Source organism: Anomalospiza imberbis, chromosome 5 (assembly GCF_031753505.1).
Source record: "Anomalospiza imberbis isolate Cuckoo-Finch-1a 21T00152 chromosome 5, ASM3175350v1, whole genome shotgun sequence".
Taxonomy (NCBI): domain Eukaryota; kingdom Metazoa; phylum Chordata; class Aves; order Passeriformes; family Viduidae; genus Anomalospiza; species Anomalospiza imberbis.
The window spans coordinates 14,545,143-14,572,295 of NC_089685.1; the positions used below are offsets into that span (position 1 = coordinate 14,545,143).

Consider the following 27,153-nt stretch of genomic DNA (forward strand, 5'->3'; position numbering starts at 1 on the left):
ACCACAAAGTCAAGTTTCAGTAGAGATGGGTATTGTAGCCAGCAGGAGCAGTCTCTGATTTGTCTCCCTTGTGGGGTGAGGATGATGGAGAGAGGGACTGTGCTTGGACCTGTGGATAGGAATGGAGGGGCTGTCAGGGGAAGAAGCACTCTAGTGTTGCTCTCCCATGCCTGTGTGGAGGTGAGGACGTGGCAGTGGAGTTAGCAAAGTTGTACGTTTTTCCGTGGTGAAATCTCTTTTGTCATTCGTAGTCACTTGGGCCGAGCACTGGGGAGAAGTTTTGACCTTCAGGGGCTGCTACAGGCCCTAAGCAAGGGGCTTGCCTTAGGCCGTGGGAGCATTGGGGACAGTCCCACAGGCATTCAGCGAGTAAGGAAAAGACAGACCCTGTACTTCTCCACTTTTTACCCAGCTTTCTACTTCTTGGTGATGCTCTTCTAACATGGTCATTTTGAGATTTTACTTGCATTGTTGGCTTTGTTGGCTGAACATCACTACTGCAGAAGAGGCAGAATCTATACAGCAGAGAGTGATCTTGGGGTAGAAATCAAGACAGAAGAGATGGTTCTGCAAAGCACTTTAAAGAGTAAGATATGTGTGCACTTTTTTTCTGAGAGAATGAAGCTAACCAAACCCATTCCTCTGCATTGGGAAGAAAATCAAGCTTTGTGTACCAGGCCAGAAGCAGATAATGCCACAATATGTGCTTTATGGCAAAATGTGTTTTTATTGCGGGTAACATTTACAGCTTACATGTAGCTGCTGCCTATAAAGTGACTCAATTGTTCTCTGGATTTTAACAAGTCATACTTTTGTGCAAAAATCTTAGTGGTTTTCTATCAATCTTCATCACCTTGTGAACAGTACAGTTAGGCATAATCCACAGTGGTCTAGATTGTGGCAGTGTTTCAAATGTCAGCACAGTAAAATTCTAGGTGAACATTGTTAAAGAAATATTGTTGTTTGTGATACTGGGGGTTAAAACTCCTCAAAGGCAACTATATATAGATTTTAAAAGTCTGAAAAAAGGCAGTTCTTATCTATTTTGTGTATGTTTTCATATAGAGAAGGAGTTTTTTATGTGCCAATAACCATCACTGTAGTGTTTTGTAAATGGGTGTTAATAGTGTTGCAGAGTTCTGTATATGAGAATATACTTTAGCCACAATGACCTGTTAGTGTGAACCAGTGGCATGTTTTTAATCTTACACCTCTCATCAGAGGTGCTCACTCGTTGGCTTCAGTAGAGCTCACTCATGCCAGGGGAAGTTTGACAAGAGTCAGGCCTCCACAATACAGACTTCATCTAAATCCCTGCTTTTTCACATTGTCCTTAGACAGTATGTTACATGTGAATTATCTGGCACATGTAATTTTAAAGCTTCAACTCCAGTTCAGTTACTCTCCTTGATTTTGTTGAGAAAAATTTTGTCAGAATTTGCTTTGGCCTTTCATGACATTTATATAAATAAGGAGCATACTGATGAATTATGAATATTGTCCACCTATTTCAAAAGAAACCATCTGTTTCTGAAGTGTTAAAATAAAGGCAAATTTCTCTTGCTGCCTTAAACATTACACAGACTTTGGAGAGGACTGAATAGATGACCATCATTGTGACTTCTGCAGGAGAAACTTCATGGATCCTCAGCAGGTGTGAAACGAGGTGGTTTCATGGTGCTGGGATGCTGTGTTACACTGCGGGCCCTGCCTAGTGCACACCTGCCATCTGTTTGATTTCAAGTGTTCCAACAGTCCCTGTGAAACTGATGGGATTATTCATGTGCTTGATATTCTCCATGTGCTCAGTGTCCTGCTGGTCCGGGACATCACTGGGAAGTGGCACGAGTCATGTCTCTGCTTTCCTTTGTGAATCTCACTCCTCTACAAAATGGTTAACCGGAGCTTTGTGTGACAGATGCCATCTAGAATATTTGACACACTATTAGGGACCAAGTTGATAGTAATAATTCCATGCTGAATAATGTGCACATGGTGCCATCAGGCACACTGTAATCCCTGGGCACGGGTTATGGTATTCAGTACAAAACAGGTTTTGGCAAAACAATTTGCTGGGTTGTCCAAGTTATTTCTTAACCATGTCAAAAATGTGCCATTTCCATTTCCAACCGGTCAAGCCTATAATGTATGAAAGTGTTGTACATTTTCTGAAACTTAAGTGATGTAAAATTATTTAATTGACTTATGATTGCTTTGATGAAGTTTGGTCTTTACATAAAAATAAATATCTTCAAAGAATTGTCAGTGCCAGAAGTGTAAATGAACAAAATAAAAGGTGAGATACTTAATTACAGAATTTTTCTCAAGATTTCATTTGTTTGAGTATTCGGGTCACCTTTTAGAGGGACAGCTTCGCATTGCTCAGCAAAATGAGCTCAGATAGTCCATGGGCTTACCTGAAATAAGGGAAGGGTAAGAACAGCTTTGAAAATGATCTTAATATGATGTTTTTCAAATCAGGGAATGGTTCTGTGACACCAGGTAAGTGTCCCTTCCTTTCTGGAGGATTTGTGTGAAGAGCTGAATGCAGCTATGCAGAGCTGCCAACTGTCCCAATGTGCCACCATGAGTTTGCAATGTCCTCTGCCCAAACAGACCAGTTTCCTTACAGCAATTTACGCCGTCAGACTTGATTATGGACTGGGAAAAGAGCAGGAGTTGCTGTTTCCTAATGGGGAACTGTCCTAATTCTGTGTGTTTTATTAGGAAAATTGCTGGAATCAGTTTGATGGCTGAAAAAAAAAAAGCAGCATGACCATGACTGTGCTGTGCTGGGGCTGCCCTGGCTGCATTCCCCAGTGTGACAGGAATCGCACCCACGAGAACAAATGGAAGATGGTTCTGTTACATCCACCCACCACAGGTACCACAATTGAATCCTGGTGAGATCCAGAGCTGGCTCTGACAGAGCTGTAGCCTTTTGGTCCAGGATGCAGAGAGATCACAGCCAATGGGGAGAAGCTTGGCAATCCTGTATCTGTGGCAGTGCATATCTCCAAGAGGGGAGCGAGGCAGCTCAGCACTGTGCACTGACAGCTTCTGTTTCTAGGTTTCTGGCTGATAGTGCTTATAAAGGTGATGAGTGACTGCAGTTCATATTATTTGTCACCAAAACTACATGGCAGCTTTGTGGGATAATGAAAATCTGGTGGCTCTGCTGTTAAACATTCAATTTTTTTGCCTTCTGCCATTTCTCTATGCTCCAGCTACTATTACAAAGCAACTACTGATGGATTGATTTTTGCCAAATGCATTCTCCCTTCTGTAGAACTGAACTGCAGGCAGTTACAGTAGTTGCTCTAAATCTTTGAGCATTTTCAGGATCAGGACTGGGTGATGCTCCATCTGAACTAAAGTCACCCATAGAATGCTGTGTGGCCTTTGCTTTTTGCAAGGCAGAAAGTGCTTCTTTCAAGGCTTCTACAGTTTGTGGGAAGTAAGTGGGGAACTTAAAGGAAAGCTTGAAAAAAACATCCTTTTTCTCTAATTGCAGTGGTCACCTGCTGAGTTGCTCTGGGCTGGTTGAAGAGACCTGCTGCCAGTTGTCCCCTGAGCTGGTGTCCCTCCAGTTTACCCCTCACCCACATACCTCCCCTGCACAAACATACTCGGGCACTTCAGCTGCTGCAGTTTCACTTCCACTTGACCCAAAACGAATGACACCTCAGCTCTTCTCCTGATGGACAGTCTAACACATTCAGCCCATCAAGAAACCAGCTGAACTCTGTGGGAACCAGTCACACACACTTGCCATCAGCAGTTCCACAGTCTCATCCTGGGGCTGTTTGTTAGCTGGTCTCCAGGGCAGGTTTTCACTCCCTCGTTTGATGTGTGTTACTTTCCCCATACCAGCACTGTGTGTGTGTGATTGAGAAGGTCTGCATAGATCTGAAGTTTAGAAAGCTTTTGCCTTTTGAGGGTTAACTGCAGAACTACCAGGAATATTTTCTGCATCTTGATTTTGACAGAAAAATCTGGAGGGCGGTGTGAGTTTCATTTGGTTGGATACTTTTATAGGAGATATCAGGATCTGGGTTTCAGAAGGATACAAGGATCCATCTGTTTTTCTGATGTGTGAAACCTTTGCCTTAGCTAGCACACTCTGATTTTGGGTGCTGTGATATCCCATGAAAGCTCAGATAGAATCCTTAATGCCAAACAGAAAAGCAGGGGGCCATACACAGAGCAGTAAGATGTATTGTGTGAAGGAAGGAAGAGAAGCACACATCCAAAATGACCTACCCACAGTCTTGTAACACATTGACACTGGCACCACACCGGGGGGACTTAGGTGCCTTTTATTGCAGGTAGAAAAGGGCAGGGAAATGGAAGGCTTCCAAAGCAGCCCTGTTCCGTGGATCATTCTTCAGAAGACCAGAATACACAGATGCTTACAAAGATGCAGGAGTTACGCTCAGTGTAAAGAGCGTAGAAGCTGCAGTGCACTGATGCCAAGGGACCACATCCCTTGAGGGGGCTCAGGTGTGAGAAGGGAAAACAAAGCCCCCCTACTTTCACAAAAGCAGTGAATCACATGTCCATCCCCATTGGAAAGAGAGTTACTTACATATCATTAAATGGAGAAAAGGGGCTGGAGGGGTGGGGAAGATCCATGCCTGAAGGAACAGTGAGAGTTTGGGGGCCCATTGAGGCAGTTTGAGATACATGAACAGTTTGAGGGCAGAGGGGACTGGATTAGCTAAACTTCATAATCAAGGTGGTTTGTGGAATAGAGACTGGATCAGGTTGCCAGGGCAACATGAGCAGGAAAAAACACAAAGCAAATCCTGAGCAGAGGCTGGGGGAAGGAAGTAGGGCAGAAGGTATGAAGGATGGTTAGTGAAGTGTGAGTGTAGGGACATAGCATCTCTGCCACACCACTGCGTGATGTCAGGGGACAGTGTCAAGCTGTCCTGGGTAGAGGAGGGCAAAGCCAGAAGGCAGCACTGGGCTGAGAATGCAGCTGATGTAAGATCTAAATCTCTCTCTAAAAAACAAGGGCTTTTTTTCCCAGGACTCAGATTCATAGGCTTAGTCTTTAATTTTTAAATTTTTACACTTCTTGAGTGCTGCAGTGCACTTTGCATATATGCAGGGAATTAGTCCCCATTTCCATGGCCAGCTCTCTGTTTCCAACTGCATCCATCAGTTCGCGCATGGTGACAAGGCACAGGAACAGGGTAAGCCAAGCCCTGCTCTGCTGGCACATCCTGCCCTTCTCCTTAACATGTGGCATTTTCAGCCTTCCCAGCCCCACAGCTTTTCCTTCTCAAAACCATTTCCACAGCTGAGGCTGGTAAGACCCTGTATCCCCATCCAGCTGTCACCAAATCACACATACGGCTTTTCCACCTGAAGCCTTCACTCAGGGTCACTCAGCACAGCTGTAGTTGCAAAGGGGAGGCTGTTGGCAGTTATGTAAGGAGCTGTCCTGCAATGCCAGATGACTTCTCCACCCCTGAAGTGGCAGTTGTGGCCTGCAGCAGGTGGCCAAGTCCCCACTGGAAAGCCTTGGAATAAGCATTGGCATGAAATTGGTACTTGTTCTAATATATTCATGGTGAGATGGCATCAGAACTGTCTGACTGCTCCCAGCGAGCTCCTTCATTGTCCAGGATGTCTGATCAGTTGCCCTGTCACTGGTTTGTCACAAGATGTGACTGCAGTCAGTCAGTCTCATGCTGTATGGCTTCTCCTGTGCTCTCCCTGGTGTTTGAGGTACTTTTAACCTGGAGGTTAGCTGAGGGGGCTGAGGGGAGAGGTAGATGCCCCGTGAAGCTTTGGAACTAAGCTGGAGCTGGTGTCCCCACTGCTCTCCTCTCATGGGCTGCTAAAAATGATGGGAAAAAAGTCAAGAGCAAGCATATTTTTTGTAAGCTGGGTGAAGGCTAACTGCCACCCCCAACCTGGTACCAGATGAGATAGCTTTTGTATTCTGTCTATATGCCAAGCTTCCTTGTGGCTGGTGGGATTCACAGGGATACACTGGGGGCATTGGGACCCTCACAGTTCCTGGTGGGAGAGTGATGGGTGCCCGTAGTTAGTGCAGCCCAAGGCTGCAGGGCTGCTGGAGGAGCTCTGTGGCTGTGCACTCAGGGACAAGCTGGTGTTGGTGTGAAACACTGCTGCTCTTCATTGCTGCACAGAAATGTGGGTGACGAGAGGCAAGAGAGGCAGGAGTTGTGCTCTAAGGAGGTGGAGCAGGGCAGGGCAGCAGCACCCAGCCTCCCCCCCCATACACCTACAGCTCTCCCTCCTCCAGCCCCAGGCCCCTGCCTTGCTCTCAGCACAGGGAGGAAATGGCTCAGGCAGTGGCTGCCTCCATCTGCTGCAGCTGCTGTGAGCAGGCACAGCTTCCCTAGAGCCCCCTACCTGGCAGGGCTTATTCCCCCAGCCCCAGGCTGGGTGTCGGTGATAGCAGCTGGCCGTGGCCCAAAGCACCCTGCTCCAGCTGGCCCTGCTATGAGTGGGGCTTGCACTGGGCAAGCTTGGAGATCCCTGCCAGCTTCAGCTGCTTTGGGGTTCTCCAAAAATTAATTTGTTTGCATGGAGTGCAGCTTCTCTGGAGAGCAAAGCTCCTTACAGTTCTCCTGTTTCCCAATAATGACTCCAGCCCAGGAAATGAAATAAATCTTCTGCAGTAAGACATATTGGTTTGTGCTACGATCAGCCACAGGTCTGGGTCCTTGGGCCAGGCCAGCACCCATATGCTGAGTGTGACACTGGCAGTAAATCACAGCACTCTCTCTGCAAACGGGCACAAATAAATTGTTCATTTGGACACGTTTTCTCTCAGCTCTGTTAAATAATTCAACAGGCCTCTTTTGGCCTCCTGCCTTATCTTGACTCACTCACTCCACCCCTCTGTGTTTGGGCCCAAGATCCCCCATCACCTCCCACAGAGCAGGTGTATCAGCACCCTCTGCAGCCGCGCTGTGTGAGAGCTCACCACAAGCTGGTCCTGTCAGCTTGCACATCCAGAGGGCTGTGGCCCCACAGCAAGCACCATCAGGGTGTGGAGTCACTCAGTATGGTTGGAGAGGGGACAACATTCAGTATTCAGCTCGGAGAGTCGGGAGACCTGGCTGGAGTTCCACATCACGAGCCCTGGAGAAGCAAGCTCTGATTTGGGTGACTGGGATTGTCACCTCTAACCTGTCAGAGGCTATCAGGGAGAACGGGCTGAAGAAGTGTTGCAGAAAGGTCATTGACTTTTCATGAGGACAGAGTAGGCACTGAATGCAGAGAGTTAAATATTTTTTTTCAGGAAACCTCATCCTCCCTCAATCTGCTACCTGTTAAAACCCTTAAAAAGCCAATTCCCAGTTTCTACCAGAGAAATAATTACTAGTATGAAGACTTAAGCCTCTCATTTCCTATAATGATAATCCTTCATGAAAATGAAGTAAGAATTTCTACAAAGTTTGGGGAGGCTCTTGGCAGAACATCCAGCAACAAAGTGCCCATTAATGACCAAACTTCTTTTGGTGCTTGCCCAGAAAACCTTACCTTGCAGGTTACTGTAATTAGAGCTGATTTTGGAGGGAAATTAAGTTACAAGCTGCTTATTAAAACTGATTTTGACTGAAGCTTTTGGTAGTATTTTCAGTGGGAGTCTTTCAATCTCTGTTTAGAAGCATTGACTGCCACCGATAAACAAATGCTCCTGGTTTTTTGGTTAGTTAAAGGTACCCTTCTGTCCTTTCCCCCAACAAAATTCTACTTATAACTGAAGCTTACCAAACAGTTAAAGAAGTGTATTTCCATGGCCTCCATGGAGGCTCAACATGCTGCCAGGAAGAATGACATGGATGAAAAAGGAGTGCCTGTGCCTAAGCTGTTGCCTCAGAGAAAGCTGGTGGTGCCTGAATGCATTTAGTGAGATGACAGTCATTACTGTAGAATACATATATTGATGGATTAATAGCATCGGCTGCTGAATTATCAGTTGAAGAAAGCAGTTTGAGGTTACTACTTGCTATTAAACCAAACTCAGCGCTTCCCTGAAGTCTCAAAAAAATAAAGGGAAAGAAAGCACCTGAGCAGAGGGGCAGACTGGTGCTGAGCTAAGGAGAAAGCATAAGCCTCTTTAATTGCAATAATAGTAATGTAACTACTTTAGAATACTTGTCTAGAGGCTAAAAAGAGCATGCAGCCTTAGTTGTCATCATTGCCAGCACACAAACCACTACAAAGATAGTTTTCTTTCTTCTGATTGCTTTGCAATTACAGGTAAAAATGGGAATGTAATTTGAATTTATATACTTTCATCCAAAGGCTTTGAAACATGATTATCTACAGTGATTGATATCCCAAGTGATGAATTATTGCATTAGAGACATATATGCAGCTCTTATGTACAGCCAGTCAGAGGGTGAGTTTCTGGCACTGAGCAGTGGAATTTCAGTACAGTCCAGGCTGAAACATGGCTAGAACTGGACAGATTGTGAGATCTTCTGTGTCAGTGGCTGAAGTGAAAATAAGCAATACACACTGAGAGGCTTTTAACGATGATAAATATGAGTAATAACTTAATAAAGAGTATTTGAAACCCCCCACTCATACATCCATATTGTGCAGTTGTCCCTCTTTTCCCATCTCCATTCCAACCTGCGTTCTTTGGCCCTTAGGTTCATAGGCACAGACTGGGAATATGTCGGCTCAGAGGCCAGCTCTGCAGATCTGGAGTATCTTCCTGAATGTGGGTAGCTCATTTCAGTGTATAACTAACCACGGCTTAAAAGTCCCAGCAACAATGCCGACATCAGGAGCAGAACTTCCACTGCAAGTTAATGGCAGTTCATCTCTGTTTGAGTCACCAGCACCTCTCTCATCCAGACACCAAAGAACTCTTTGGCCATGAGGCAATTTTACATCTGCTGGGGTAATAAAACCCCTCTAGTCTAAAGCATACAGCACTGGAGGTTTTAGCTATTATGTGCCACTCTCTGGCCTTTGCCACAGTGTATTGCAGGCTGGCAGGCCAAGTGCCTTGGGGACACAACAGCTGTGGGAGAGGCTGGGAAGCTGGACACACACCACTGGAAGGACTGGCAGGTATGTACCAGGTGTGAGGGACTGTTGGGAAAGCAACATTCAAGCCAGCATGGGCCGCTGCTGGTGTGGCACAATCTCAATTGACTTTGTCATACTTGAGTGAAAAACTATGCTGTAGAAACCATGGGTAACAGCTGAGCTTTCAGAAAATCATAGCTGTTATTCAAATAAATTATATCTCCTGTGAAGAAGATGAATGTTGCAGCTAAAAAAAAAATTAGGGAGTTTGCTTTGACAACAAATTGAGGCAACCTAAAAAAGAAAATCTGCTTATGTCAAGCCTTAGGAAGTGGGCAGTGAATTGGCTAAGTGATAGTTACATGGTTTAGAAGTCTGGCTGTGCAAACCACTTCCTATGTATGCAGTTTATACATATAAAAGACAATGCTATTTTCTTCCGAGTACAGAACAGTCCACTGAAATTTATGAGCTGCTATTTTAAAAAATAGCACAGCCATAAACCTACAAACTGTTGAGCAATGTAGACCTTCTTTTAAACATGGCTCTTAGCTTAAAAAAAAAAAAAAAAAAAGCAGCAGCAAAACCAGCCACTAGTTTGATGATGAGAACAGAGACAAAGAATGGTGATGAGTCTCATCCAGGCTGAGTGACACTCACCCCTTCTACAAAGCATAGAAAAAACCCTGACCAGGTGGGAATAAGGGCAGTGAATCTTTTAACAGCAGACGCCAAGGGTAAAGAACAACATATTGAACTTATAGAGGCAAATCTCCTGTTCTGTTTGAGGAAGTCTCCAGCATAGCTTTTGCCCAAGCCCAGTTTGTGAAGAGGAACCCTGCATGCAGCCAGGTGGCTAATGCCAGCACAGCATATACAGAGCAGCACAGCATATACTCTATGCCAGCACAGCATGTACACAGGTATATGTATATATATGTACACACACAGGTTTTATATATATACACACACATACACACACATAGTTAAGATAGAGAAATATCGGTATAGAAGTGAAGGTGTATGGAGCTGTAAGTAGATGTTGGTAAGAGTGAGTCTCCCCGACACCTTTACCAAGAACTTTTTAGAAGGCAAGAATATAACCTAGAAATAGTATTATCAGAAACTTTTATTTGTTGTGATCTGTAACTTCACATAAATACTGAAATGAAGATGCAAGTAGTTCAGATTTTCAGTTCGCAGACAGAATACAGAAACACATGGAAGATTTTTTTAGATTAACAGCTGGAAAATAAATGAATAGATCTGCTATAGAAAGAAAATTGAGCATTTAAAAATTTAATTAGCTCTTTTAAAAATACATTATATTCTATGTGTGCAGATGTACATTTTCTGTTTCACATTTTTGTGTTTAGTATGAACACATGACAAAGGCAAGTTTTTCTGTTAAAATGGGTGAGAATCAGATAATGGCTCTGAACTCAGAGCCACACTAAATATTTTTTGAAGTAGAACATCTTCCCATTACCTTAAAAGAAACATAGTCAATCAATTCTAAACTAAAGAATCCTACAGATATATGGTGAGGAAACCAATATAATTCCTAATGTTTTTATTTACTAGGCTATAGTAAAATCCTTTGTTAATAGCTGGATATCTATAGAAACCCATACTTTGAGATAGCAGTAGGTAGACAGAAACCCATAATTATTGATAGTTAGCACAAACAAATAGTAAAAGTATATTTTGCCTAACCATGCTAGAAAAATCAGAATATGCCAACTGAATGAAATACACTGAGAACAGGACAAAACTATTGTGTTCCTAACATGGCATTATAGTTGATCACTGCTTATCTCTCTCCTTCATTTTATCAATGTAGCTCAGCACCTCTAGAGTCCTCCTGCCAGCCAGACTCAGGTACTCGGTCTCAGAAGAGAAGGCGTCTGTGCCGGCCGCGCTGCCGGAGCCCGCGGGCGGCGGCACGTCCCGCACTGGCCGTCCGTGCTCTCCAGCGGTGCCGGCAGTGCTGGGAGGAGAGACCTCGCCTGGGCTGCGGGCAGCTGGGAGGGCTCCCCCACAGCTGCACACCCTCAGGGTGCCACACTGGGTGCCCACATCCACCCTCTCTACGGTCACAGAGCCCTCGGTCTGCGCCCAAGCATCGCACCTGGTGCTGCTAGTGACATGCTCCCTCTTAAAGGCGCGGTGTGATGAGCCCTGAGACAGAGCTGTGTGGGTTTTATTTTCCTCCTCTATGACACAAAAATTAGAGTCTTTCTCCTGAAGATTGTTTGCTTCTTTTCTACCGAAAGTACTGCTGGGCTTCATAGCCACACTTTGGGTGTGAGAGCTCTTGGGGGCCTCTCTGCTTGCTGAGGCTGAGAATAGGTTGGCACCATGTGCCTTCAAGGATGGTTCATTCAGATATTCCTTCTTTTTGGCTTTGTCTTCCTCTTCAGACTGTTTGAACAGAATCATGCAATTGTAACTGTTCAAACAGTTCAGTAATTAAGGACTAAAGTAATGACTTGCTAATAGCTAAGTGAAATAAACAGAAAGGCGAGAATTGTCTGCTTTTGATTGCAGTTTTTTTCGTTCCTTCTCCAAGGATGGCTCTTGGTGAAGAGAAGGTGGCCAATGCAGACCTCCACTCTCACATGCAATTTATAATCTTACACCATTGCATTTTTGTGTTCAAGAATGACTAGAAACACAGTGTGTCAAATCATTCTGCTTTACAGGCACGTAATGTAAAGCAGCTATACATACAGGAAGAGCACAGAACATTGCTTAGCCTCTTCCCAGAGTCATGCTATGTAATTCCACAAGGCCAGTCATTATCAAGAGAACAGACTACATGTCTGTCAAACCACTTGCGAAAATTTACAGCTCATAATTTCTTGTTCTCATCACACATGAAGTTACCTCGTACAAAACAAAACAACATTCCAGCTACATCCACCCTTAGGGTGCACTCAGGCATAGAGATATGATTCAAATAAAGCCCTGCCAGCCTACAAGGATTTACTCACTGTGTCAGGACTGGAGCTCAAATAGCTCTCAGTCTGCCTTGGAGAGTAACTGTGAGACTGGCTGCTGAGTGGTGACTCCACATCTTGAAAAATTAGATGGAAAAGAAAGAAAAGGTTACTCACTGAACAATCCCCAAAGATCCAACTCTCAAGTACAGCATATAGAATTAAACATTACTATTTCTGATGCAGTTTTAAGATACTGTTTAAAGAACAAAATGTTAGCAAGGTCAATCTAGTTCTTAGCGATAGTTCTTCTCTTCTCACATCTTAACAGAGGTTGTGAGATGGGTCCCCCAAAGCCTCAGCTGTGCTGTTAATCAGCAGCAGAACTGTGCTACCCAAAAGGAGGAGGGACTCTGGAGAGCACAGCCTGCAAGAGAGCGCAGCAGACTCCGTGTGCACACTGGCTGCCATACAAGTTCTATATTTCTCTCTTGGAGGCCCCTGAGAGACCTTCTTCTCTGAAATGCAGCCAGCACAGCTGACCCTACAGCTACTGAGGGAGTAGGAAGGATGGAGGATTGCCTCGCTTACTCCCCTTGCTCTGCCCACATGTGGAGTGACAGCATATAGTCTAGTGGGAGAGAATATCTCATCAAGGAAAAGCAAGTACAGCTAATTCTTAATTACCTGGTAATGCTAGTTGTCTTTTTACAGTCCTGTGTGAATCAGAAATACAAGCCCTTATCAAAGTTAACATCCTAAAAAGATCATTCTCCCTGGCTTTAAAAGTAACTGTTTCAGTTTCACATGTAGAGAAAACATTTTTAAGTGATAATGTAAAATAGTACTAACCCATTTCATGAAGATATGAACTCAGTCCAAACTTATACCCTTTCTCTTGTGCTGTTGTGAACTGTTAAAAATAGTAAGTAAAGTAAGTAAGTAAAAAATAAAAGGTATTAATAGTGAGGGTTCAGCTGGATCAGCATCTCAGGTTAAGAGAGGAACATTCACTTTCTACATTACATAAAGGAGTCACTGCACTGTACCATAAATTATTTTAAGAGGTATTTTTACCCCCGAGTAGAACCATATGTGGCTTCTACAGGCTTCTACAGGCAAGACATCTGAAACGTTTTTATGTGTATACTGGCACAAAGCTCCTTCATAATACTGAAGCATCCTGCATATAATGTGTGGGCATTGCATGCAGAACCTGATCCTAAGTGTTGATGGGTAACTTACACAATGTCTTTCAGGCATCAGCTAAGTGTGAATGAGACCATGTGAACTGTGGACCTGTCTATCTGAACCACGTCACTAGAAGCAGTTCTTTCTGAATGCCATATATAAGCCATGATGGAAAAGAAGCTTCCATGGTAGTTAATTCAATGAAGCTATATTCAGTTTCTAACTGTTGTGGACAATCCTTCTCCACCTCAAATGAATCATGCAAACAGTGGGTTTGACAAAAAATACATATTTTTAAAAGTTACCTCTTCAAATACAAAGACATGGTTCTGATTCCAGGCTGTTTCTTTCACAGACTTGTCGTCACTGAGGAATGCAAACACAAGTTCTCTGGTAAGTGCTTTTTCCCCAATATTTGTTTTCTTTCTGAGTTAAAGTCCTTACTGGTGACTTTTCAATATTTACTTTGTCTTCAGTAGCCATTAAATGCTTCCCACTACTGAGATAACTGGACTTATCTCTGAACATGAGATTTAACACCAAGAATATGTTTTTCATAAACTTCATTTCTGTTGAAATGCAAAATGGATTTGAAGCAATAACAGGAGATAGTGTTGTTTTGTAAAAGGGAAGGTGCTATGTATCAGCCTTTGAAAAAGAAGTCTCTAGTAAAACACAAGCATTCACATAGCCCAGAGAAGACACTCACTTGCTCTGTAGCCAGTGGAATAAGACAGAGTATTGTAGAGGACAAGCCAGATCAACAGCTTAACTTCAGGATCTTCAAACTGCCCCATGAAGCAGTATTTCTGTGTGCTTATTATGGGCAGATACACAGAGGCATAATGGGCTTTCCTGTGCATAGATTTATTCACATTGTACAGTACTATTTTAAATGAGTAAACTTGAGTCCCTGGTAATACTGTGTAGAATTTTGCCTTCTTGTGCTCTTAGCAGGATTTCTCCAATTCAGCAAAATCTCCACAGGTATCACTGGTTAATAGATTGGTAATTTCCATGACACTCACCTTTTTTTTCTTGAATAATTCTGCACATTCTCCTTTAAGCTATTCTGCTGATCATGGTGATAAGCAAATGTCTCTAAAATTAAAAAAAAAAAAAAAAAAAAGTAAATCTTGATTTTGAAATGCAATAGAATAAACACAATTTATATAAAAGTTTCTGTCAAGTTTTTAAAATGATTTATACTTTTGGATTTAAAATTATGTGACTGCATTCTGAAGATTCATGATGTTTTCAGTGGGGCAGATACATCTCTGGTTATAGAACATATGTCTTTAAAAGCAGAATAAAACACAGAATATATGTCCTTAAAATATGACACGCACCATTTTTTTCAAGGTTTCCTCTTCCTTCTTTCTTCTCACAGGGCATGAAGTAGTGCTGACCCTCGTGACAGTTCTGCCGGTGTGTTTTAAGAAGTGCACTTGTTTCCATGTAGCTTGTACTTGACACATTGTTGCTTTTAAGGAAAACCTGTTCTGGAGCTGTGAAAATGCCTTCAAGGTGTCTGTCTACAGAATCTTCTTTTGCATTGATTGCGGGATAAACCCTTCTAGTGTCACAAGAATTATTTCTGTTGGTAATTTGATTTTGAACATCAGGAACAGTGAAAAAAATGTCATTATTGCTTTGGTTAGAAAAAGGATTAATATGCTTTGTGGAAGGATTATTATGGATTGGTTGACTCTCATCTTCAAATAGTGCCAGAAAGGAACAACCACTTCCATCTTTCAGTTCTGCAGTTTCTTTTACAACATCAAATATTGGTTCTTTTATTCCTTCACAGTTTTCTGGTTCATTACTGGCTATTATCACTGTTTTTTTCCTGGAAGAATTCATGTAGTCTGGCCTGGGGTTAGGCAATGAGGTATAACAGGGGTAGGAGAGAAAAAACGTTTTGCTGAGTACACAAACAAGCAAAATACTGTTAACACAACACTTTATGATAATTTGATGATGAAAACAGAAAAAACTTCACTGCTCATTACACTTGATTTTGTCCTAAATATACAGTATTTCAGCTGGAAAAGTGTGTATTTTATTATGTTTTATATCTACTTTATGGCAAGATTGATTTAAAAGGGGTTCTATTTCTTAATGTCTCCAAATATACAAAGCCATGGAGCACATCCTCCTGGACAGAGAATTGTGATTTATAAAATCAGCCACAGTATGTCACTGCTGCTCCACCAGCTGACCAAAGGCGGCCACATCGGGAAGAAAAAGAGGAAGATAGTTTCTTCCATTCATAAAAGTAGTTTGCTTAAGACTATATTTCTCTTCCATACTGAAAGCCCATAACAAGTGACTTTCATTTGTACTTGAAATCAGTAATCCTGATTCAGCACAGAATTTTTCTGGTCCACTGTCAGGATGCCAGTCAGACATTTTGTTATGCCACTACTTCCCTACCCCACTTCTGAGAGTAGTGGTTTTTTAGATTTTATCATGTGAGCATCATGGACATGAGAACCATCATGTTTTCACTTACTTGGCTATTAATCTAACATTTTCACCAGTTTGTTTTCCAGGTTGGATATGCTGACTGACCTTTCAGAAACTCTGAGCAGAAAGTTGAGATTCTTCTGAAGGACAGAGATCTGGCAAAAAAGGCCATTCAAAAAAGAACTCTTTCTTTAAAACATTCTGAGCAAGGCTATCAACAGAACTTGAAACTGAAATGTAGTAAAGAAAACTCTTACTGGAGAAAATGCCTGGGGTGTTTTGATCAGCAAACTTGGAGCTGGATAAAGATTCTGTGGAACTTAAATGAGAAACTAGTTTTCTCTAGTTACAGAAACCTCACCAAGACAGTTTTAGAAGGCTAAACACACTGGAGTTTATTTCAGAGGATACTTGGATAGATCTACATGAGGAAGGTAAAACCATTTTGTGAAGCAATTCAGAGTCTTTCTCAACTCCAGCTGAATATTTTGTTATGCAAAATAAAATTTAAGAGTAGATGAGGAAATATGACATAAAAACTTTTAATTAATATTTAATTACATTGAGGTGCCACAGGTCTCAGAATTATGCACATTGATTACATCATCAGTATGTTACATTAAACAATTGCATAAATTGACACCCTTCTTTTCACATACAGTGAAAGAAACTCCATTCACAGAATTGTGATCTCTTGAGGTATAAGAATTTATGGCTACAATGGATGAAAACAAAATGAGGACAATACAAAGAAATGGATCTGAAGAGCAGTTGGAAAGGAAATGTTGTTATTGACCCAAGAATGGGTAGAAGATGAGAGGATGTGACATAAGCAGATACGTGCAGGCCTGACAGCTGGTGGAGAATGAGAGATGTAGGTGATATAAGGTTATTTAGGGCTCAGTGTAAATATATTAATTGGGAATTCGTTCAGATGTACAGCGAGGTGAATACTATGCTTGTTTTAGGTTTTACTGGAGAAAGCCAGGAGAAGCCACAAGAAGAGTGGAAGTTTAAGTGGATGATGTGTTTAGTTATTATTTGGCCAATGATTTTATGGGTCACTTGATTCCCTAAGCAAACAGGCTGCAGGCACTTCAGGAACAGCAAAATACTGTATGGCCTTTTTATGTCTCTATCCAGCCTAAGCTAGAGATGGACAGGAACTTTCAACCAAATGGCAGACTTATGGAATAGAAGGAATAAAGTAAAGCTATGTAAGACCTCTAGGTCCAAGGGAGAGCCTCTGGAAAGAAAATGAAATAAAATGTTCAGTACAAATTAGTCTGGCCCTAAACCACCTGTGATTTGAAAGATTTTTAATCAGCACATACAAAAAGAAATATATTCTTGATTTCTATCCATTCTTTTAAAACCAAAGTGTATATTCTCATAGAAGTATTATTGAATCAATTATAGGGAAAAAAGAAAGGTACAGTAGGATCACATATGAAAGAGAAGGAAAGAAAATGCTTTGTTCCTGGAATCCCTAGTATAAATAATGCAGGTGCAGATGCTCAATTGCCATTGCATCAAGATTGTCAGAAAAGCACTTGCAACGCTGCCCAGAACTAATAACACCTGGGGCAGCTTCCCCCTCCTCGTGGCCTCTTAGTAAATCTGTGCTAGCATTCAAGGTGAATTCAGCAACACTATCATGTCTGTGACATTGCAAAAAATAGATCATGGTTCCAAGTGCCTACCCAAAATTCAGATTTTGCTGCTTTTCAGCAAATTTAGATAGCTTTATATGTTTATTATTTCCATTTGATTTCAATTTCTATTTGAAAAACTGTCAGTGAAAAAAACAAGTAGCAATAAGGTTCCAAATATTTTAATACTTTTCTTAGTTAAACTTGACTGTTATTTTCCTCATTAATGTAAAATCACTGCCTACCTATCAAATGGCTTGAACAGCTCCTGAGGCACTGTATCAGACTTCCTGAAAATACACTGGCTCGGAGGTTTTGTATTCCAAGGGTCTTGATCAAAGCTGTTGCCTGGCTGAGAAAACAGTAGAAGCTGTCAAACTGTGAATATACATAATTGTTACAGTCTTTAAAGCTTTCAGCTTGGGTTTTCAAACAATATACATATTTTCCCACTATTTTATTTCTTTATATCTTTACAGCAGAAGCCCATACCTCTTTACAGCCCAATTGTTGCCCAACAAACTTTAGCCAACAGAGCTAAACTTTGAGCATGACAGTAACAGACAGTTTTTTCTCATCCTATTGTCCATTCATCTGGTTCATAGCTGCCCACTTTGGCTACTAGAATCCCATCTAGTTTGGAGGAAACTCCATCAAAAGCCTTCCTAAAGGTAAATAATGCCTGTTGTTCTCTCCAATTCCCAGAGCTACTAATTCCATCACAGAAAGTAATTGGGTCCACCAGGCAGAGTATGACCTTGGAAAACCTGTGGCTGTTTGCAGAAATCTTCTTGTTTCTCATGTACCTTGAAATTGCCTCTGGGAGCTTAGTTCCTTAATCCTTCCAGGGACAGAGGTGAGATGATCATGCTTACATTTTTGCAGATGGACATAACATTTGTGTATTTCTTCTCACTGGGAAGCTTCTCTGATCACCACAGCCTTACAAGTATGATAAATATCTGCCTTGCAGTGATGTCATCCAACACCCTGAATATACTAGGTTGAACTCTGTCCAGTCTCATATATTTCTATATGTCTGTATTTCTATATAGGTTACAATGGATTATCTAACTTGTTCCTTCCCTACTGGTTCATTCAACTCCCCCCAACTCCTGACTGCATTTTAAGATGAGCCAGAGAGCAGATCTTGTCTGAAAAACTTGAAGCAAAGTAGTCTTGGAGTACCTCAGGCTTTTCCATGTAATTTTTCACTAGGTCTCAACTCTACTTAGCAGTGGACAGCATTTTCCTTTCCTTGATGACACACCTGCAGAAATCCTTCTTGCTGTTCTTCTCACCCATTGTGATTCTCAGCTCTGACCATCGTAATGCCACTCCTCCAAGCTGAAGGGATGCTTCTGTCTCCTTCCTGAATTGCCCATCCCTCCTTGCACTCTTCCTCTTTGCATTTGACCTCAGTCAGGGCTTCCCTGATTCTTCTAAACTGGCCTCCAGAATCTAATTAAATTTTCTTGCACATAGAGGTGGGCGGTCCTTGTGTTTTAAAAACATATTTCTTGGGCTTCTTTTTTCTTCAGGTCAGCTTCCTCTGAGTTTTGGCCTACATCATCTCCCCTTCTGAAACTCTTCCAGCATTTCTTCCTCACTTACCTCAAGACTTCAGAATACCATTGGTGGAAAACATAATTTTTTAAAATTATTTCCAGTGAATAATATATTTACTAAAAATAAAGCATATTGTATTTGCTATCACTTTTCTAAGAAGGATTCTTTTAAGAATCACAAAGTTAACAAAAAGAAAAAACAGTAATATGCATCAGAACAAATAACTTTCAACTGTTTCTTAAAAGCAAAGAGTTAAACAGCAGAGCACTGAAAATACTGTAAGAACTGTGTTAATCACTGAGACATTAAAGATAAAAAATTGGGTCACGGGATCACCCGGGATCATGCAACACTCAGTTACACTAACTGTATGTTTAAGAAAGCTGTATTTCTAACTATAATATATCTCAGGTGTCTTTAACCAAATTTACAAGCCAGAAACAAATGAAATCCACCAGTATGTGACTAATTCTCTCTCTGCAGATATCAGCAACACTGAGAGTTCAGTGAATAAAAACTCAAGTTAAACTTATGTTAGAACAATAAAATAAATATATTTGTATATACAGAATATTCATTGCCACCAGCCTACAAAAATGACGATCAATCATAATTACCATCACCATTACACTAGTTTTCCTCAACAAATAAATGAAAGTTAGTTTAAAGTAATTCCATGGAAGCAAAACATTAACCAAACCTGGTTTTGCAGCTTCTTTTCATAGATCTGTTCCCAAATGTTGCCCATTAGGTTTGTGTTGAAATTTTCTTCTGAAAGCTGTGTACAGTTAGAGAACTGAAAACCAGAGGAGGACAATGGACAAGCACTAAAAACTCTTGCCATGTTGTCTTCATTTTCCATACTAGAATCAACATAGCCTAATTCCATTACTTGTGACAGCTAGACAAAACATAACAAAGACATTTTTATTATCTAAAACTGTTTTTATTTAAGCATAAAGTTCAAAGTAATCAAGCCATTCCATATCTTTTACATCTCTGCACATAACCCACAAAGAAGAGAAAATTTTCTATATTCTGATATGACTTTTCACAAAAAACTTAAGGCAATAAGGGCTTATTTCAGGGAAACATGTAAGTAACTATGTAATTTGAAGCATGCACACAAATGCTATCCTGAGGAGAGATGGATATAAACACTTAAAGCTTTTTTTCAATAAATATATAAGAAGTAGCAGGAAAATAATTTATCAATATAGTCTTAAAGAGAAAGAAGACTTCATGTGTTTCAGTATCCACTCTTGGAAAAATCACTTAAAAATACAGTAATTACTGCACATTTTTAGTCTTATATCATAAGAACAATAAGCTTACCTTATGCTGGTATTTTACTTTTTCTGAGAGATGCTGTCTTCTGCTGTCCAAAACTTGCTTTTGTAACCTTGTAAAATGAATAAAAACAGCCTATGAATTACAAGATCCAAAAGATTAAAATATTCTGAATATAAATTTCAAAATAACTTAGGAATATTTTTCCACACATCTTAAAGCAGCCTGATTCTTAGGCAGTTATGAGCAGCCTGTCTGTGAGTCGGTCACTTTAGGGTGTCCAAAGCTGGATGGGAAAACAGTGTAAGTGGGTAATGCTGTTTGAATAACCTGCTCCTTGAGATAAACTTAGTATAAGTATCTGAGTACAGACACATAACCTTTTTAAAAAAAATCTCTCTGCTTCATGTGCAGTTTTTTATTCAGAATTCATTAATTACTCTCTCACAATAAGAGTATCACTGGAATAACAGGAGTGGTTGTGAAACTTCCCTGTTTACATTGGTATGTTCATGTTTTCCTAATGCCCCAAATGTGAAGACTATAATGAAATACCTCTCCAGAATCACTATTGTGTAACTATTGCCTATTTTATACAATACCTGCTCTGGAGATCATCTAAGTTTGATTTATGTTGTGTACGTAGGGGTGATGTGGGAAGCTCTAAGTTATGTCTCCTGATAGGTTTTTTTTCATCTTCAGTGATATCAATGTGGACTGGCTTCCTCACGTTCTCTGCAATTAATATATTTGTTATGTCAGCGCTGGGCTTGGAGAAAGTTTTGAGGTTCCTGAATTTTCATTAGAGTACAAAAGCTGTTGTTTTATATTTCTTAATCAATTTAAAGCCATATTTGTTTCTTTCTTTGCTACTAACAATACAAAAACTCTATTCTAAATGGCACAATAGTATAAAATTATTGAGTCAGCTACTGCATGTGTACAGGCTCTGTTGCCTTCCCTCAGTCACCATCTACTCTTCTGAGCACAGGACAAAAAACATTCCATAATCTGGTTTATGAATCTATCACAGATGACAAGAATCATAGACTCACAGAACAATTTAGGTTGAAGAAGACATTTAAGATCATCAAATTCAGACATTAAACCAGCACTGCCAAGTCCAGTCCACCATTAAACCATATCCTTAAGTACCACATCTACATTTAAAGAGCTAGGACTCAAGTTTTAGTCATGTTTCTCAAGAAGTTTAATAATGGATTTTAAGAAAGATAATCGGTTAGAACTGACAAGACTATTCCAAATGCCTCCAAAGCTGTGAAAAAGGAAATGGATGGGAAATGGACCCACTCAACAGCAAAGAGGAAAAGAAATGAATGTGGGGTTAAATTAATTAATAGAATAGGGAGGGTAATAAGTGTGTGCAGTGGTTTAGAAACAGTATTCTCCAATTTAGTGTTCCCACTGAAACACTCCAAACCATGTGCCACTTGCTCCTTCTCCCTTCTCCCTTCTCCCTTCTCCCTCCGTTCCATCTCCTTCTCCCTTTCCTTCTCCCTCTCCCCATCTCCCCATCCTCTGCAGAGGATGGAGAGGAGAATTGGAGGCACAAAAGGTAAAGATCATGGGTTAAGATAAGAACAATTTACTGGAAACAGCAATGAAATAAGAAATTATATTCATTACAGAGTGATGATTCACAGGCAGGTGCTCACCACAGGGAGCACAACGTTCCCTGGCCACTTGCTTCCCACTGTCCCATTGGATGGGGCTCCTTCCCCTGTGCATGTGAGGAGGTGTAGAATCACCTCAGGGTCCTGGCCAGGCCTGTCCTGGCTACTGCAAACATTCACCCTGGCTTGCCCTGGAACCAAGACACTGCACAAGGCTTTCAAGGTAAAGTAGGCAGGAGCCAAGGTTGTTTGATTCCTCTTATGCCTGGACTTTTTATTCAGCCATCATTTTTGTATTAACATCAATTTTTTACTTTAAAAATAAAACAACATTAACTTGAGGTTTAGGTTGTAAATGGAAGAACAAGAACTAAAATAACAGCAGTTAAGAATAACTAATTCTGATGTGTCAGAATACCCAAAACTCACCAGTGTTGTCTTTTTTGGTTGATATCTGGTTAACCACATATAGATTAAGAAGATCCAAACTGACTGCTGAACTTTTAGGAGATGATACTTCCAGGAGTTTCATTTTTGACTTAAGTTTCTTTCTTTCAAAGTATTCCTTAATTTTTTAAAGGAGAGAATAACTTTTTGACAGAAGCTTCAACAACACATTACCAGTATAGGTAATTCTTTTGACATTAGCAAGCAAGACTTAGCAAACTATTCCTAATATAAAAGCACATGTTTAAATATCTCTGAATTCTCACGCCCCGATTGCTCTGAATTTATATTTATTGCCTTGAAAAAGAATGCAAATATAATTTGGTCATATTAAAAATAAATAATTGTTATCTTGATGCAAAAAATTTAGTCCTTAAATGCTCATTTCTCAAACTTTGTCTACATCCACTAAAAATATTTCTTAAAATAAAAGATACCAAATGTGGCAAGGACAAAGTCCTAAAAAAATTTAAATGGTCTTTTCAGGAAGCATATAAGTAAATCTTATATTAAGCAAATCAGTAAGATTACATACACTAGATGTGCCATCTATAATGACACAAAGAGTTTATTGTTCTCCAAATTTGTCTCTCTTGACAAAGAAAATAGTCTTCTGACCAAAAAAAAAAGAAAAGAAAAAGGCAGAGGAAAACGTAAAAAATAAAAGTCTCTGAGATTCAAAAAAAAATCAGAAAGAATTTTTGTTACAAGGAATAAAAAGAGATATGATTGACACTTTGAATATATCAGGACAATAATACAGGAATCAAGCCTCTCCATTTTGCAGCCTATTAATAACCATCCTAAAATCATTAAGTACAGCAGATGAATAAATAAACCCAGTAAGATTTTTTTCTAAACAAAAGAATGATATTGAAAACTGAAGGCTATGCCAAAACAAAAAATAGCATTGGCTTTTCTTCTGAAATGTAACCCCTGTCATGATAGCAAGTTACATGTAACTAATATACCTAACATGTTTGGTATGTTATACCTAACATGTGGTAACTAACTTTTAATATCATTTATTATTATCTTTAGCTTCCCAGGTTGATATTATCTATGGAAAATATCTGTTCTACAGTTAAGACTAATATTTTCAGTAAGGTAGAATCATCCTGTGTACAAATCAACACTTCAAAATTCATGTTACTTTAGGGTCCACACCCCCAAAATGTAACCACTTCCCTTCAGTGTTCTTTCCCCATCACCTCTAAATTACTAAATTACTAATAATTGTACAATGGCAATTAGAAAATTACCACTGTGTTTAGTAATTTAGTACTACATTAAAACAAACAATCCTGTCTTTTCCTGTTTTTCCTCTCCACTGAAACAAATTACATAGTTGTAATATAAATTATGTGTCTTAGACCAGTAATCCCTGAGAAAACAGGGAGCTCACAGGCCTCCAGGAAAATGGAAAAATGATAAAGACAAGCTGCTGATTGGTCCCACATTCCCATATATAAATGTTTTAATTTGAGTAATTGCCTCTGTACAGTCAGCCTGTTTTTCCTCTACCTCTATATGCCTGCGCACCTGCTCTGGGTATTGGGGTTATCAGCTTCAGTGGTGGAGCTTCCCTATAAAGCCTCTTTCTTCCCTGCTGCTGAGGAGGAAACTGACTCCACTTATTATGGTTATAGCCTTTTTCTCTTGCTGTTTTCTTTCTCTTTCCTGTTTGAAATGTCTTCTGCCATGCCAGTGATAAGTTTGATTTCCTTATTTCACTTTCAAATTCAAAATACAAATAAGCTGTCCTCTTTTTGCAAATGCCAGAAGAAGGACTGTAATGAGCCTAACATTTTTTACATGGCCCAGAAGAATGGCTGTGTATGTGTGCATTGGGCCAGCTGATCACTGGTTATCACCTGAGGCTTCAAGCAACCCCTTGTGTCCCCACATACCAACACAACATGGTAACAGAAGTAATCCAGGAGAACCAAAACTGGGCACAGGCCAATTCATTCATTCATTCATTCATTCATTCATTCATTCATTCATTCATCCATTCATCCATTCATTCATTCATTCAGACCTTTTCTTGTTGTAATTAAGTTTTATAAATCTAGAACAAGACTTTTCCCCTAAAAGTCAGGGAAACACATTGTAACTCTAGCTACTGTTTTGAATCTCATTCCAAATGCTTTGAAAGTTTTACCTAAGTGAACCCACTAAAGTTTTTATAGAAGATAAAATCCAATATGGCCAAAATGGTTTACCTTTTGTTTTCTCCTTTCTTGCTTTAATATGATTCTGCTTCTGTAAAATGCAAATAATTATTATTTTAATTGCAAAAGTATAATCTTGAGTCATGGCTTGAATTACTCATCAATAGTTCTGAGGTTTTAGGACACAAATACATTAATGTTATATATTATGTAATGTTATGTTATGTTACATGTATGTTATGTTATGTTGTTATGTTATGTTATGTTATATGTTATGTTTGTTATGTTATAATGGATCAAACCTTCAGGTATTAAAGTCAACATATCTCTGTTGAAGTGATTTGACTGATTCTAGTTTACTCCAGTAGGGATAGGACTACATTCAATATTAGGCTACCCAAACACATTTAACATGAAAAAAGAAAACAGAAAAAGCTTTTAGTCATTTGACTTGTAATGCACATTTCATCAATTTGTAATTTCTTAAAACTTAAAAAATCTTTGTCAATATATTATTTTCTGCTAATTTTCTTGTCATGCTGCAACATAGCTTTCCAGAATCCTGGAGACCTTTTGTAAAACAGGAAAGCAAACTATATTGGCACTACAAGTTGCTGTTGTTTGTGCAGTAGAGGAGACAGTTATACCTCCAACTGCTTGTCTCACCTGTCAAACATAATCTTATGTGAAATGCCTATAGGACTTGGTGTAAAAAATTGGACATTGGGGTCACTGTTCAATGAGCAGAGTGAACCTGGCTGCAGTCCTTAGGTCAGTAAGATTAGGACTTTTTGTGAGGGTTAAAAATATGGAATTACCTTTTGCTTAAAGTTAGAGCAAACTTTCTAAACACATGCATATAATATTCACCCTTGCAGTGGGAGGAACCCAGTGATGTGTAGTTTTTCTGACACCTAAAATGTAAACCCCAGATTCACCCAGGGAACCCTTACAGATATGACCAGCAGCAGCAAGCAGCAGGTTGATTTGTATTTGCTAAATGTGTGCAGTACTCCTACACACTGGGTTTTCTCACAGAGGGTATGGGAGACAGACATTTAGGACAAAGCTTGGGTTGGTGTTTTGGGGTTTTTTGCAAGTGAAACTCTCCCTTCCTCCTGCTTCACAGAGGCAACATTCAGAATACTCAATTTGCTGGGAAGACTTTCAGATGGGTAAGGTGTTAGTTTGATTCTGCATAGAGCCTGGACGATTACAAACCTCTGTTCAGCAATGCTGCTTTCCAATGGCTGACAAAATCTGTGGAGTTTACATTTCTAGTAGATTGGTGGAGGACACAGCACCCCAAGAAAGAGAACACAATCTTTTTTCTTTCTTTATCATTACAACTCAGTTTGTGATGCTTTACTATTTCAGTGAATCCCAATACCTGTACACCCTTTTCCCCAAATGGTAACCACTGCTTTTTGTGGGGGCGTGAGAAAGGCCTCATCCAGCCCCTGCCTGTGGAGAGACACTGAGCCCAAGCGTGACCCCCTGCCTGGGCTGGGAGGGCATCTGCACCTTCTCACAGTCTGGCTCAGGAGGGGACGCCGGGGCTGTCACACACCACGGCCTGCTGTTCTGTGAGGGGACACCAGGCCTGAAACCCACACACCGTGCCACTACTGTTCCATGGAGAGACACTCATTTGGTCGCAAACACCATGGCTATGCCCAGCTTGTGAGGGGAAATGAGGCCTGAAACACACACCATGGCTGTGCTCTGTTTGTGAGGGGACACCACGGCTGCCACACACAACACGGCGGCGCCTGCTTTGTGAGGGGCCATCAGGGTTGTTAAACACACCATGGCGGTGCCCAGTCTGTGAGGGACACTGACACAGCACGGAGCTGTTTCTGTCGGCTTTGAAGAGTTTCACTCACCGACTGCCACCCACCCAGTTCATTTTCTGCTGCTGAGGAGGCAGGGAGGGAGGGCTGCCCTGGGCGCCGCTGGTACTGCGGGTAGAGGCGGTGGCTGCCCCCGGGATGGTTTGCAGCCTCCCAGCAGGGCCACAGGCCCTTCTGCGGGACCTCCTCCTCCCTGCGAGCACCAGGACAGCTGCTCTCCATGCCCCCAGGCTGGCAGAGAAGAAGGAACTGGTGGTACGGGGATTGACAGACAAAGCAGAAGGATGCAGAAAGCCAGGCGAGGCAGCTGATGTGGAAGAGGCGATGCTCTGGTTGCTGCTGCCCTTCTTCTAGCCCTGGGGTTTCCATACAGGCTGCTGAGCATCTTGTTGTCCCAAGTGAATTGACTTGTCTTTAAGGTCCAGCTCGTCTCTGCTACAGCCACTGTGATTTTTAGGACAAGAAAGCACTTTCCATCCTGCTCTTCCTCAGGTATTCTAGGGGCAACAGGGGAAGCAATGAGCATTTTCTGCAGGCAGATGTTGTTGCCCTTGGTCCTGCCTGATGAGCTGCTGTGTGTAAATGTGACTAACCCTCAGGTTAGAGGAGGGATGCAGAGCCACTTGGGGAATCTCGGCAGCAGCTCAGCTCCACCGCTCGCTTCCCAACAACTCACCTCCATTGTCTCAGCAAGTGAAGTGACAAAACATCATCAAAATTCTACATGAGTCTTTTCCTGTAGTGTTTCTTTCCTGAGTTATCTTTAGCCTAACATTTTGCAGGGTACTAAAGTTTGATTAGCGTTAGTACAACAATGTGAAGAGTGTTCAGAGTAGATATTAGGAGTTTAAAATTAAAAATTAGCCAAGATGTTTTTCTTTCTAATACTTATAATT

The 27,153-nt window shown here is 40.9% G+C and overlaps 1 protein-coding gene across 2 annotated transcripts; it reads right to left on the bottom strand.

Moving 5' to 3' along the window:
* Positions 1-10,314: 10,314 nt before the first annotated feature.
* Positions 10,315-26,447, bottom strand: REDIC1 (regulator of DNA class I crossover intermediates 1). Of its 2 annotated transcripts, XM_068189718.1 has the most exons (13): positions 26,291-26,447; positions 24,456-24,495; positions 22,213-22,348; positions 20,752-20,884; positions 20,195-20,261; positions 19,560-19,760; positions 17,536-17,642; positions 14,519-15,042; positions 14,198-14,270; positions 13,475-13,535; positions 12,831-12,891; positions 12,033-12,115; positions 10,317-11,460 (listed from the first exon to the last, which is right to left on the bottom strand). In XM_068189718.1, exons 1-13 carry the CDS (start codon positions 26,311-26,313, stop codon positions 10,843-10,845), a joined length of 2,127 nt encoding a protein of 708 aa, XP_068045819.1. In that variant the 5' UTR covers positions 26,314-26,447; the 3' UTR covers positions 10,317-10,842. The 2 variants fall into 2 exon arrangements, with proteins under 2 accessions (XP_068045818.1, XP_068045819.1); XM_068189717.1 differs by lacking the exons at positions 20,195-20,261; positions 20,752-20,884; positions 22,213-22,348; positions 24,456-24,495; positions 26,291-26,447 and having other exon boundaries at positions 10,315-11,460; positions 14,519-15,093; positions 19,560-19,789.
* Between the last annotated feature and the right edge of the window lie 706 nt (positions 26,448-27,153).